General features: G+C 44.0%; 1 protein-coding gene across 7 annotated transcripts in view; it reads left to right on the top strand.

Moving 5' to 3' along the window:
• Positions 1-12543, top strand: part of DYM (dymeclin) — a 209662-nt gene extending 197119 nt beyond the window's left edge. For all 7 annotated transcript variants that reach the window (XM_059873520.1, XM_059873519.1, XM_059873517.1 and 4 more), the window contains one exon: positions 10037-12543. In XM_059873520.1, coding sequence (XP_059729503.1) covers positions 10037-10186 — 150 coding nt within the window. In that variant the 3' untranslated portion in view covers positions 10187-12543. The remainder of the gene's footprint in view (positions 1-10036) is intronic.
• Positions 12544-13473: the final 930 nt, after the last annotated feature.

Raw genomic sequence — 13473 nt, 5'->3', positions numbered from 1 at the left:
CTTCCATCATTCATGCACTTCACAGAAACTTTTAAATCCTTTCCAGTGAGTTTTTCCTTATTGTTAAAAAAAGTTTAATAAATTATATCAATCAGACTTAAAGTATGTAACTCACTTTTCAGAAAATAATTAGCAGATGGTTGTCTCTGACAAGAGAAGTGGAATATTGTTGGGCATTTATACTACTGGCTTTGTGTTTAAAAAAGGCTGATGATGGGAATATAGATCTTTTATTTTTATCCAGCAGTTGAAGCAGATTTTGTCCAGCCACACATCTTAATTCTTTTCTACTGCCTTCACTTGCAATGTCTTCAAGAGGAGACTTTGCCTTTCCCAACCCTACCTCACCCTCCTTTGAGTTCTTCCACATCGTTGCAGATAAACAAATTCCCTGGGAAGAATTATTTTGGTCTTTGGCAAGTCCTGAACCATAAAAAGCCTTTCTTGTTTTATATAAGGCTTTCCCACTGACCAGGTGGTACTGTGGCTCTGAGAGCACCAAGAGCTTTTTCTGGAGGGAGCAAGCGTCTTAGGATCTCACAGATCACAGAATCACAAAATCATTTGTGTTGGAGAAGTCCTCTAAGACCATCAAGTCCAACTATTTCCGCAGCACTGCCAAAGCTACCACTGATCCATGTCCCCAAGAGCACATCCACACAGCTTTTAAATTCCTCCATGGTTATCTGCTCCAGATCTAGTTGACTGCTGAACTGATCTTCCCCTGCCTTCTCTTGCTTCCTAGACTTTATAAAGACCTTTTCTGTTATCTGCAGAGTGATCCAAACAGTGTGTGTGCATGTATGGACTTAGGACAACTTGAGCTTTTGCCCAATTTGAGATCTTCAAAGAGTTGTTCTTTATGAGATGTTCCCAACTGATTTATTGCTGCCAATTTCTTAAACTTTACCTTTTGTGCACTTGAAAAGTGGCAGAATTCATAGAGTCATAGAATCACTGAATGTTTTCAACTGGAAGGAACCTTAAAGCTCAGCTTGCTCAAACCCCCTGCCACGGGCAAGTATACCTTCCAGGTTGCTCAAATCTCACTCATAAAATTCTGGAAAGAAAAAAATACAGCCTTGAATCAGCTTTGTTTGGCAAGTGAGTGGTACTTTGGGGTTTGGAAAGTCTACATAAGGTGCAAGGTTTAATTCTGAGACTTTGGAAATTTATGTATTTCTAAACCCTTCTTTGAGGGTACTGCTAGGGCATTATGGTCTGAACTGTGAGTTGAAACATCTAAAATCTAGTTCTTATCTTGTAACCTTTTGTTAACAGGTCTATAAGTAAAGGTGTCAGTGATGAGTGATTTCTAAACTCACTTCAGTTTTAACAAAAATGTTTGCTGAAAACCTGCTGTTTTTCTTGGTTGTGTAAAGCCTTGCACATTAATCTAGAGAGGAATGGCTTGCAAGCTGAAGCACAGGAAGCCAGGGCTTAAACTTATTTGCATCTTCCTTACCAGTGTTAAAAATAGGGACTACTGTTATGAAATGTGCATTTTCTGCAAATCCCATGGTAGGAAAGGCTTATATGTTGGCTTCATATCCATGAAAGTTTTGTGAGTTGATAGACTCATCCCCATTTGTGCTTTGGTGCCCTTTAATGCCATTGAGAAATGGGTTCAGGGATTATTCGGTTTTTCAGATTTTAATTCCCTAAATTCAAACCAAAGGATTTTATTTATTTGTCTGAGTGGTCAGTGTATGTACATAACAAGTGCTTGAGCGAGGTCAGGACCAGAACTGTTTCTGTCAATTGGGTCAGTAGTTTTGTTCCTTCCATGTGTTTAACTCTCTTCTTGGTTAGGTTTTTTTTCAATGTAAAAAACATTCTTTGTTTGAATTGTTATCATTTTGAGTTGTTCATTTTTTGCTCAGACCTGTGTTCTTTCTTCTAAAAGGCCACTGTATCTTTTGAGAATTACCATTCTTTCATGTTAAGCCCTGAAGTGAATAAAAGTTCTGTTCTTTGTTGATGGTACCTCATTTACACATCCAGCCTTCATCCTCATACTTCAAGTGTAATTACATACATCAATCTCTTTCTTTTCTTTTTATTTGGTAAAGCCAATATGTATTGTATTTTCTGCAGTGTTGCAAATGTCCTCATGGTGTTCCTGTTGTTTTCAGTCTCCACGGTCTGACAACAAGTCACTCCTGGCTGGTGAGCAGTCCTCTTGGAAATGTTCTGGAAAGATCTGTGTCCATCTAGACAACATGGCATAGAGAACAATCCTGACAGGGAAAGAAAATTCTAGTTAGAGCTGCAAATCCTTTAACCATGACTGTAAACATATAGTGCACAAAATGTATGTAGAGATTAATGATACTTAACAGCGTGTGATATGTAGGTTTCGTTCAGTCTTTCATCTTGGTTATCTTTTCCTCCCATTCCCAGAATTTCTCCAGGTGGACACAGGATCTCTGAAGCTGAGCAGGGATCCCCTTTTTTCTTAAACCAAGGGATTGAGGGATTTTCATAGAATCCTGCAATAGTTTGGGTTGGAAGGAAGCTTAAAACTCATTGCATTCCAATCCCTGCCATGGACAGGGACACCTTCCCAGGTTGCTCCAAGCCCCATCCAGCCTGGCCTTGGGCACTCCCAGGGATCCAGGGACAGCCACAGCTGCTCTGGGCACCCTGGGCCAGGGCCTGCCCACCCTCCCAGCCAGCAATTCCTCATTCCCAACAGCCCATCTGTCCCTGCCCTCTGGCCCTGGGAAGCCATTCCCTGGCTGCTGTCCCTCCATGCCTTGTGCCCAGTGCCTGTGCAGCTCTCCTGGAGCCCCTTGAGGCCCTCTGGCAGGGGCTCTGAGGTGTCCCTGGAGCCTTCTCTTGTGCAGGCTCTGAACACCCTCAGCTCTCCCAGCCTGTCTTTATAGCTGCTGACCAGTGGTCCTGTTTGTTTTGGTGCTGTCTAGAAGTAGCCCAGAGTCCAGGTGTTTCTGATGTGAAACCAAACAGATCCTAAAATACCAGATACCTTGTCCTAAGCTCAGAAATATCCATTTACAAAGTGCTTTTGGAATCTGTGCAGATAACAGCCTGGTATGAAGAAGAAAATGGCACAATTTGGGGCTATTGACATTTATCTGCAATATTTCTTTCCTGGAAGGAAAAGAGACAAGTGTATATGTGTTTGTGTCTCTGAATTTCTAGGACTTTAAAGTTCTCATTATTTGCCATTCTATTCCAGACAGAAAAGCAGTCTTCTTATGGTACCCTGCAAAGCTTTGTGCCCTGGCAGGTTTGCCACAAATATTTAACTCATTTAACTAATTGTGTTTTTACCAATAATTATCTAGACAGAACTGTTTGATTGATTTTTCCCAAAATGACCTGGCTTCTCAGTACTTTATAAAAAAATTGGTAATTGCTGAACTCTGACCAGAGGCACGTCTGCTTCTCTGGCAGTAGTTCACATCTGACACAGAAAATTCACTACTGAGATTTGTTTTCCTGCAGCTGCGGTTGTACAAACCTTTACTCAAAGTGATCTGAAAACAGAAATCACATATCAATGAAACTTGCTGAAACAGTTCTCTCTCTGTAGATTAACTCCCCTACCCTCCTGGACCTGGAAGATGGTGACCCATTAGAATGTGGGTTACCTGTCCTATGGAATTTTTCTCCCTGGAAACAAAGTTGCTGTCTACTACAGCTTGTGTAGTTGCTTAAACTTTCTTCATTCTATTATTATAAATAATACTGTATTTAATATATATATCTTAAATAATATGTAATATACTTATTATATTTAGGTTGTGCACAGATGGTTTTAAACCTCTTATTACCCTGAGTTTTATACTTCTTTTCTCACCTCCCTGCCATGCTCTGAGCCCCCATTTTCTTCACTGTCTTTCCGTTTGCACCTATTCCTTAGGCAGATCTCTGAGCAAGATGTGTGGCTCACACTTAGTCTAGCACATTTCCTGTTTGCTTCCTTCATCTCCCCGCCATCATCCTCTATGCTGTGAGCCTGAGGAGGAGAAGAAGATGGTATCAGGCAGGTGTGGTGTAGCCCATACAGATACTTCACCAGAGACACCACACACTTTCTGTCTGTTGTCAAAGAGAAGCACCACAGACATGAACAGAACCTGAGAAAGATGAAACAGCCTTAACGCCCCACCAGAACTAAGTAATTGCAAAAATTCAATCTGTCAGTATCTTGGAACAAGCACCGAGACATTTTCTTTCATGAATTGTGGTCTGTTAAAGAACTCAGGTCCTTGTATTTATATAAAACCCAAATATATCAATGTTTCCATATGTACCTGTGTATCCATACCATGAACAGTGTGCTGGGCATGATTGTTGAGTTGTTTTCAAGATCCTTGGCCATTAATTTGACTTAGATTGGTATTTTGGGGACCAGATTTCCAAGTGGTGTTGAGGACTTGGCACTGAAGTACAGGTGTCATTCCTCTGCCCGAAATCCTCTCAGATTGGTATGTATGGTGCAAGGCAGGTTTAGGGGCTATCCTTGCTGGGGTAAATATTCATTATAGATCCTATAATAGAGGCTTGGTACAGTGCTGGACCTGAGCCCTTTTTTCCCTCTGCCATTTGATGTATTTTGCTAATGAGGTCCAATCCTACAGATGCTCTGCAGGCAATACTGCTATATTTAGCAGAAACAATATGAAACACATAATTTGCCATCAAGTCATTAGGTTACCAAACAGGATTCATGGTAAGCTTTCCAAACGCAGAGAAATCCCATTTTCAGAAAGACTTTGAAGCTTTGGATTGATGTAAAGTTCACATGAATTTGACTCTCAAATGTGTTCAGATTCCTTTGAAAACAGCACTTCTCTGCTCAAAGAGTCACCTGCTTTTCAAAATACTGACTTGTGCTTGATTGCTGTTTCAGAAACCAGAGTTTACAACTAGAACTTGAGGAAGAGAGGGTTCTCCAGTTTTTTATTAGTCCAGCTCTTTAATTTCTTTATTTTCCCCCATATCTTTGATGAATGCTGCATTTCATCCAGCAGAACATCTAGATCAGGGAAGAAGCAAAGACATTGCTCTTAAAGCAGCTCCATCTGCCCTTGCCTGCATTATCTGAGTGGAGATCATCCACTGACATAACACTGTAGCCTTAGAGCAGCTCTGAGGGTTCATTTGGAGGGAAGGGGATGTTTTATTTAATGTATGGCTCAAGCCTTATAGCTCAGATGCCACTGAGCTGCCTGGAGCAGAGCCAGGTGCACTGGCCGTGATGTTCCCTTCCTCAACGTTAACTGAAAAAAAACCAAACCAACCAAACAAAAAACCCCAAAAACACACAACAAAACAAAAACCCAACAAAACTCCCCAATGTTGTTGAACTTCTGTGGTGGGGGAGTTACTGCAGTGCAGTTCTGTGTCGGTTCATAGGACTTCCCGTGGTTTTTCATCGAATCATGTGATTGACAGTGCAGACAGTCTGCAAAGTTCTCGGTCTGTCTCATTTGTACCCTCGTCCCAACCACGAAATCTGACTTCTGCTTTGTCTGGCAGAAGAAAACAAGATAGGGTGATGTGGTGGGGTGATTCACTGGAGCTGATAAGTGGTGTCTGTATTTAAACTGTGCTGTTCAAACCGTAATGTTACCTCTGTCTCTCACGTTTTCAAGGTCTTTCTCAGGCTGGTTTATTTTAAACTATCTGGGGTTGTCTGTCCCTCTATGGGATGGCAAAAAATGCAAATAATGGCTCCAATAGACCTCCAATGTCAAGTCAAGGAGTTCAGTAATTTAAATAGTGAACATTGTTGTATATTGGATCAAAACAGGGTCTGGGTTGGGAGATACTTTAAAGCTCATCTCATTCCATGCCCTGCCATGGGCAGGGACATCTTCCATCATCCCAGGTTGCTCCAAGCCTGGCCTTGGACACTCCCAGGGATCCAGGGACAGCCACAGCTGCTCTGGGCACCCTGGGCCAGGGCCTGCCCACCCTCCCAGCCAGCAATTCCTCATTCCCAATAGCCCATCTGTGCCTGCCCTCTGGCCCTGGGAAGCCATTCCCTGGCTGCTGTCCCTCCATGCCTTGTGCCCAGTGCCTGTGCAGCTCTCCTGGAGCCCCTGGAGGCCCTGGCAGGGGCTCTGAGGTGTCCCTGGAGCCTTCTCTTGTGCAGGTGAGCAGCCCCAGCTGTGCCAGGCTGGCTCCAGAGCAGAGGGGCTCCATCTTTCCACATCATCCATCCAAACAAACAGGGCAGTGAAGGAAAAGAAGGGATGATTCATCCCATGCCAAGCCTTTTCCTCTGTCATTAAGATTACCATTTAAGATGCCTTAGCATGGTCTCTCTTTTTAAGTGGTGCTAAAAATCTGGTTCATTGGAGTGTCACCAGCTAGGGTGCCAGTGTCTTTCCAGAAGTAAGTTGAACACAACAGCAGCAAGGCAGAAGAAAATAGTGAACATTGTTGTGCACTGCAGGTTTGATGTGCTACTTTGGCAGTTTTGTTAAGCGTGATAAAGTCCTCACCACTGCTGGCTGGGTTATTTCTGGGAGTGCCCTGAGACCCATGTGGCCTGGTTGCTTTACAGTGTCACCTCCTGTGTGTCTGCAGCACACAGCCAGGGCCCAAGGCTCCTGATTCTCATTTGAGGCAGGACATGCAGGAGACAAGTGGCACAAATATGAATTTAAACATTCCTTGGACTGTCACCTGAAAATCTTGAAAAGCTTTTTGAAAACCTTAAAGCTTTTTGGCATCAATCAAGGTTTTTACATGTTGTTTAAATCCCGGTGTTACAAATTGTTATAAAGTCATTCTCTTAAAGAAGAAACTTTTGATGATTTTGTTTGTTAACAAATTCTGTTTTCAGTGAACACTCTGTTAGTGAAACAGTGTGGGTAGTTTTTTACATCAACAGTGATTGCTGCCATGGTTAATCTTGCAAGTTACATCACAGAATCATTGAGGTTGGAAAAGCCCTCTAAGATCATTGAGTTCAAACATTAACTCAGAAGGACTGTGCTCACTACTAAACCATATTCCCAAGTGCTGCATCCACACCCCAAAGATGCTGGTGCAGTTCTCTCCATGCTGGACCTCTAGGATTTCTCATTTTAAATGAATAAGAAATCATGGCCAGCACACAGCTGTGGGTCATTTGCAGTCATCTAAAGAATGTGGGTTTGAATTGCGGACCTGGAATTCTAATTTTTCATGTCTCATCAGCAATGTATTGAGCTATCCTGAACCTGCTGTTCAGGTGGACCCTCAAAAATCTATCACTCCTAATGTTATCAACATTCTTTTTATATAGACTCAGTCAAAACTGTGTATATGTAGTGGCAGTGTGTATTACTGCTCTCCTTAAAAATCTCATTCTCCTTGTCTGCATTTCCAAGACACCCCCACAGGCTGTTCAAAGCACATGTTGAGTGTCAGAGAGTCCAGGCTGACTGCAGTGAGTTACAGCCTTTAATCTGAAATTGATTATTAAATTGCTACGGTACGATTGCAGTAAATGGCAACATTGATCTGCCTGAAGAGAGGCTGAATAATAAAATCAATGCATGGCTTATTGCCTGAAAATATGAATGCTACCTGAGCCATTTTATGCTGCCCTTCCAGCTGAGAGATAATGGGATAGTAAGACCTGAGTATCTCAGATGCAGCTGTTGGAATTTCTGATGTAATTTGCCTACTGTTTTAAGGCTGAAGATGTTTTTTAAGCTGCACAAGAGCCCAAGAATGGTCCCAGGCTACTGCCATGTATGTTTGTAAAGCCAGTAGCTACATCTGTGACCTGAAAGTGAAAAAGAAATTTGTGTTTAATTCAATTCAAATTAGAATCTTTAATCACTTTTCTCTCCTTCCCTCCCAGAAGGGCTACCATGGGCTGCATCCCTGGTGTGAAGCATGCCACCCCTGGGGTGAGGAGTGGCAGCTGTGTAAGACTTTCCTCTGGCTGGAAGTGTTGCCATGGCGTAATCGTGAGGTTGAACCATTCATTCTGCTGATGCAGTGCTGAACAGAACGTGCTCCTGTCTACACTGACCACAAGCCAGGAAGTTTTGGAAGGAAGTGGGGAAGATTACACTGAGGATAAGCAGAGTAGAATGTCAGGGCTTTTTTAAACAAAATAAATACTAATGAAAATATACATGAGGGCTTGTTTGAGGGGGTGGTAGAGGGGGAAGACAGGGACAACTTCAGAACTGGGAGCTGAGTTGGGAAGGGATAGAGAATGTCAGTGAAAAGGAGGATCTCACAAGGCTGGTGAGAAAAGAAAGGCTAGGTGTGTACAAAAGAGAAAAGTATGCTAAAGAGAGAGGATAAGCATGCAGTGGAAGGGAGTTGGCATGGCAGTAGGCTGGGAGATTAAAAGTGAGAGGTGGGGGTGAGTATGGGTCTAAGGTACCTAGGAGTGAAAAATCCAGAGTGATGCAGAAGATTAAACAGGCTGGTCAAAACAGACTTGGAGAAGAGAGGTTTGTAGAGAGGTGGTAGAAAGTGGTTTAGATGCACAGAACGGCTGTGGGAGAGTTCTCTGCCACAAACTGAATGTCTGGCACAGGAAATTAAACTTGCTGATGTACCTTTGAGATTCTGGGCTTTGAACTCAACAGGAGTTAGATGCAGAAGAGTCTTTAACAGCCCTGCCTTTTAGCTGCCTGAGTTCCTTGAACAGAGATAGTGTAGAATCCTTTAGGTTGGAAAAGCCTCCAAGATATTGGAGTTCAGCTGTTCTCCCAGCACTGCCAAACCCTCCACCAACCCATGGCCCAGGTGCCACATCCACATGTTTCTACAACTTTTCTACAAGTGTACATGTTTTCTGACTCCAAGAATACAAATAACATGATAGCACTGAAGTTAAATACCTAACCCTGAAAATCAAATGTCCAAGAAATGCCCCCTCAAAGGAGACTGATCCAGCCAGAATTCTTGTACCCTTAAGGCAAGGAAACAGGACACTGAGCTCAAAAAATAGGATAGGGAATCCCTCCATTATTAATGGGCAAAGAGGCTCTTTAGCCATTGCTGTGCTTGTTCTGATCATGTCACACGGAGGAGTTTATTCTTAGTCTTAGCCACAGCCTTATAAATAATAAAATGGGTCATGTTTTATCTTACCCCTGTGATCATTGTAATGCGGCTTTTGCCTGAGACTCTGCCAAGCTCAGACACAGGCAACATTTGGAAGTGGGTAAAGTGAGGAGAACAATACAAAAGTAGACTCAGCTCTTTCCAAAATACTCCCTTACCAGGAGTGAACCTGGTGGGTTTGCAGTGTGCACTGCTTTGGGAGGGAAAAAATGAGAAAAATGGGAACTTGAGGTTGCACCATGTCTGTGTCTTCTCTCTGGTGACTGGGGACAGGACCCAGGGAATGGCTGGAGCTGTGCCAGGGAGGGTTAGGTGGGATATCAGGGAAAGGCTCTCCCCCAGAGGGTGCTGGCACTGCCCAGGCTCCCCAGGGATGGGCACGGCCCCGAGGCTGCCAGAGCTCCAGGAGCCTTTGGACAGCACTGCCAGGGATGCCCAGGGTGGGATTGCTGGGGGTCTGTGCAGGGCAGGAGCTGGAATGGGGATCCCTGGGGGTCCCTTCCAACTTGGGACATTCTGTGATCCTATATCATAAGCTGCATTTATGCTTTCAGCCTTTTCAGAGGATTCTCCTGCTAAGGAGCCAAGTAGAATTAATGGCAAAATATTTTAAGGGAAATGCAATAAATACATTTGTACATCCACAAGCAAGAAGGCTTTTGAGGGGCTGCTAAAAATGAGTTTTTCTTGAGACATTTGTGTTTTGTAAAGGATTCACGTGTTTAGTCTGTTAACAGGCAAATGGATTGTGACCAACAGTAAAAGGCTTGAATGCAATATGCTAATGTAGCACTTAATTCAAAGAAGAAATTATAAATGTTCTCTTTATCCTATAAATATTTTCCTTGGGTTCTAATGGCTTAGTTCCTTCCATTATTTTTTTCACCAAACCTCTTTCTTCAGTGTTTATGTGGGCTGTGTGTTTGTAAGCAGACATGCAAACCTTCCCTCACTGGACTCTGGCTTCTTGTTGCAGAAGTTCCCCGAGCTGAAGTTTAAGTACGTGGAGGAGGAGCAGCCTGAGGAGTTCTTCATCCCCTACGTGTGGTCCCTGGTGTACAACTCTGCCGTGGCCCTGTACTGGAACCCCCGTGACATCCAGCTCTTCACCATGGACTCGGGCTGAGGGACACCCCGGCCAGGCCAGCCCCGCTCCATCTTACAGGAGTTGAACCTCTGCACCCCTTCCAACCTGACCCCCTCCAACTGCCCCCATGACCCCAGAGCCAGTGTTCAGCCCAGCCTCATGCTGGGACAGACTGGCGTGGGGCACTGATGGCTTGTAGGCAACCTTGTGTTTATAGTCCGTAACCTAGAGCTTGTTTGATGAAAATGAGGCCTTACACATGGGGTATGATGTTACTACCAACCACAAACCTGATTGTCCTTTTAACTTAACAGGCTAAATGAGATTGCAGGCTTTGATTTGGAAGCAGTGTTTGTATTTTTGGCTCTTCGGAGCGGGCAGCTTCCTTGGGTCAAGCTTTTTATGGTCTCTTGGATGCTGCTGCGGGGTGCTCGTTACCTAATCCTGGTTTCCACTCACAGCCCTTCGTTTCTGTGGCACTGTCAAGGCTGCAGCCCTTAAATTGCTGTCTACGCTGTCATCCGAGGGAACTAAGCAAGCAGCATCTTAATCAGGTTAGCTCCCAGGCAGATTCAAAACACTTGATTTAGGTGTTTGTGGGAGGATTTTCAATAGCAAGTCTTCAGTTGCTGTTGTTGTTGTTTGACTGACAAATACTCTCCAGAGGGCAAGAAACACCTGCTTTCGGAGTCAAGTCCCTGACAGACTTGTTTTTCTGTGCTCCTGTGCAAAATTGTTCCTGGAAATTGAACGTGTAAGGGAAGGGGGGAAAAAAAAGTCCAAAGAAAATAATTACAAGATTGTAAAATAGACCAGTGTCCTGTAAATCTGTACGTAATGGTGACAGTGTGTTTTGGGGATCCTTGACAAAGCTCTGTGTTGAAAACCTCCTCTTGGCTTTTAAAGTTTTATGGCAGAAGTATAAATTTATCTGAATGTAGAATACTACTCTCTTTTTTGGTTGTTTTCAAGTGCCCTTTCCTGATATACCTGTTTCAGCAGTGGGAAAAGCAAAAGATGTGGTGTGATTTTGAAAGAAATCTCATTTTTCAAAGTGGGGATCATATTTTGGGGATGCCTGTTGCACACACGTGCACCCACTCTCCTCGTCCCACATGCTGCTGTGGGGGGGACTGTCAGCAGTGCATTGCATGCCAAAACTTCAGTTTCAAGGAATTAGTTCTTGAAGATGCGTGGCAACCCTCTGTATTCACTGCCTGCTCCAGCATGTTCTGTTTGTTGACCTGAGGAATCGGGTACGTTTGCTTTCAGAAAGTCCTTTGAATGGCTTTAAATAGAATTTCTTGCACCGTTTCATCCCTCTGAAGGATGTGCTAAGATTGTACTTCCCTTTTATCTGCTTATTTAGAGACAGAAGTCCATTTGAGTCCTACACAAATGGAGATGCTGGCTTATAAAAAAAAAAGAAAAAAAAAAGCTTTCCAAATTTATTTAAATATAGCTGCAAAGGGATATATAGAACCCATGAGCATTTAGGGCTTTGAAATGGCAGAAGCTTTTGAGAAAAGACGATGGTAAGACTGGAGATGCAGTGTTTTCTTAGGCAAATAGGAGAAATTAATGAACCATGACTGAGCTGCACATAAGTTGATCTGTATTTTGGATTTATTCTGTTTTGTTTTGGTCTTTGAGCAAACGTCAAAAGGGGATAACTATTCTTGGTTACTGTAGTGATTTGTAATTTTGTCTTTATTAAAAGACTAAGAGTGTTTGTGAGTCAACAGGGCTGCCCAGATTTGTAAAGGTCAGTCTGAAGATGCACTTTTAAACCGTGGATTCTAAAGCTGCTGGGCTGGCTCAATGTTCGTCTGTTTTAAACACTCCGGGATGAGCAGAACCAGAGAGGCCCTGCCAGGGCAGACACTGCTCAGGCAGGTGTCAGACTGCAGAAAACCTGATTTGTCTGTGAAAGGGCTTTTTACAAGAGAGGAGCACATAAAGCAGCAGTCTGATAGGAAAGGTCCAAAGCTGCTGAACCATCATCGGCATCACACAGAAAATTCTCTCTCGCTGTCCTTCCATTGTGGTGGCACTGAGGTGCAGAGGGTTTGTTCTGATGGCATAATTTCCTTGTGTGTTTTATGAAATACCCTGCTCCTGGGTCCCAGCTGGTTTGGAACAGATGAAGTTACCACCTAAAGCCAAAACAGCAGAGCCAGACCAAGACTTAGGCAGAAATTCATGCTGGCCCCATTGGCTCTCCCAAGAGCTGGAGTGTGACGTGGACCTGGCAGTGTCCTGACATCTGCAGTCTGGTATGGTCACAAATACTCTGTTTTTCCTTCACCTTAGGGATCCTTTTCATTACTTTGTGTGAAAGATTTATTATGCGTAATTACAAAAATAAAAAAAGATTAAAAGATGTAAAAAGTAAATACAGGGTGATGTGTTTTATGTCGTGGGTCTTGGTGTGGTCATCAGGCCCAACCTAATCGAGGTTTTATAACGTCCTCCATGATGTGCAATTAAGAAGAATGTAATTTTATTTGTTGTATAAAGTAAGTCAGTGTTCAAGTCAGTGTCTGGTAAAGGAAGGAACATGTCATGCTGCAGTGTCATGTGGAATGTCACCTTTTGGCAGCTCAGCTTTAATGGTCAAGCGACCATGGCCTGGAAGGGCACTGGGAATGCACAGTCATGGGGGGAAGCAGAGGAGGGAAAGGGCTGTCCACACAAGACCAGACATGATGTGTTGCTGCAACGTCAGATTCCCTTTTCTGTCCATTTTAGCTGATGGTGTCTCTGGTTTTGGGAGGTGGGGTGGGTGCTGCACCAGGACCTTCTGCTGACGACACTCCTATTTGGGGTGCCCTAACTGTGGCCTTCCAGTACCTGCATGTACTGACAGGAGAGCTGGAGAAGGACTTTGGGAAGAGGCCTGGAAGGGCAGAAAAAGGGGGAATTTTTTCTCACTGCCAGAGGGCAGGGACAGATGGGATATTGGGAATGAGGAATTGCTGGCTGGGAGGGTGGGCAGGCCCTGGCCCAGGGTGCCCAGAGCAGCTGTGGCTGTCCCTGGATCCCTGGCAGTGCCCAAGGCCAGGTTGATGGTGCTTGGAGCAGCCTGGGACGCTGGAAGGTGTCCCTGCCCATGGCAGGGGGTGAAACAAGGTGGGTTTTATGGTCCCTTCCAACCCAGACCATTCTGAGATTCTATTACAATATTCTTGCTCTGAGTGCTGATCACTGCTGTCACCACTTGCCTGAGTTCCCTGAGCAGCTCTGGAGAAGGAAATCATCACTTCAGGGCTGGGCAGGAGAAGGCAGGTCTGCTCTCAGAGGACCATGCCTTCCAGAAGACCAAA

Source organism: Haemorhous mexicanus, chromosome Z (assembly GCF_027477595.1).
Source record: "Haemorhous mexicanus isolate bHaeMex1 chromosome Z, bHaeMex1.pri, whole genome shotgun sequence".
NCBI classification, from domain to species: Eukaryota; Metazoa; Chordata; class Aves; order Passeriformes; family Fringillidae; genus Haemorhous; species Haemorhous mexicanus.
This window is presented reverse-complemented; position numbering and strand designations above follow the sequence as displayed.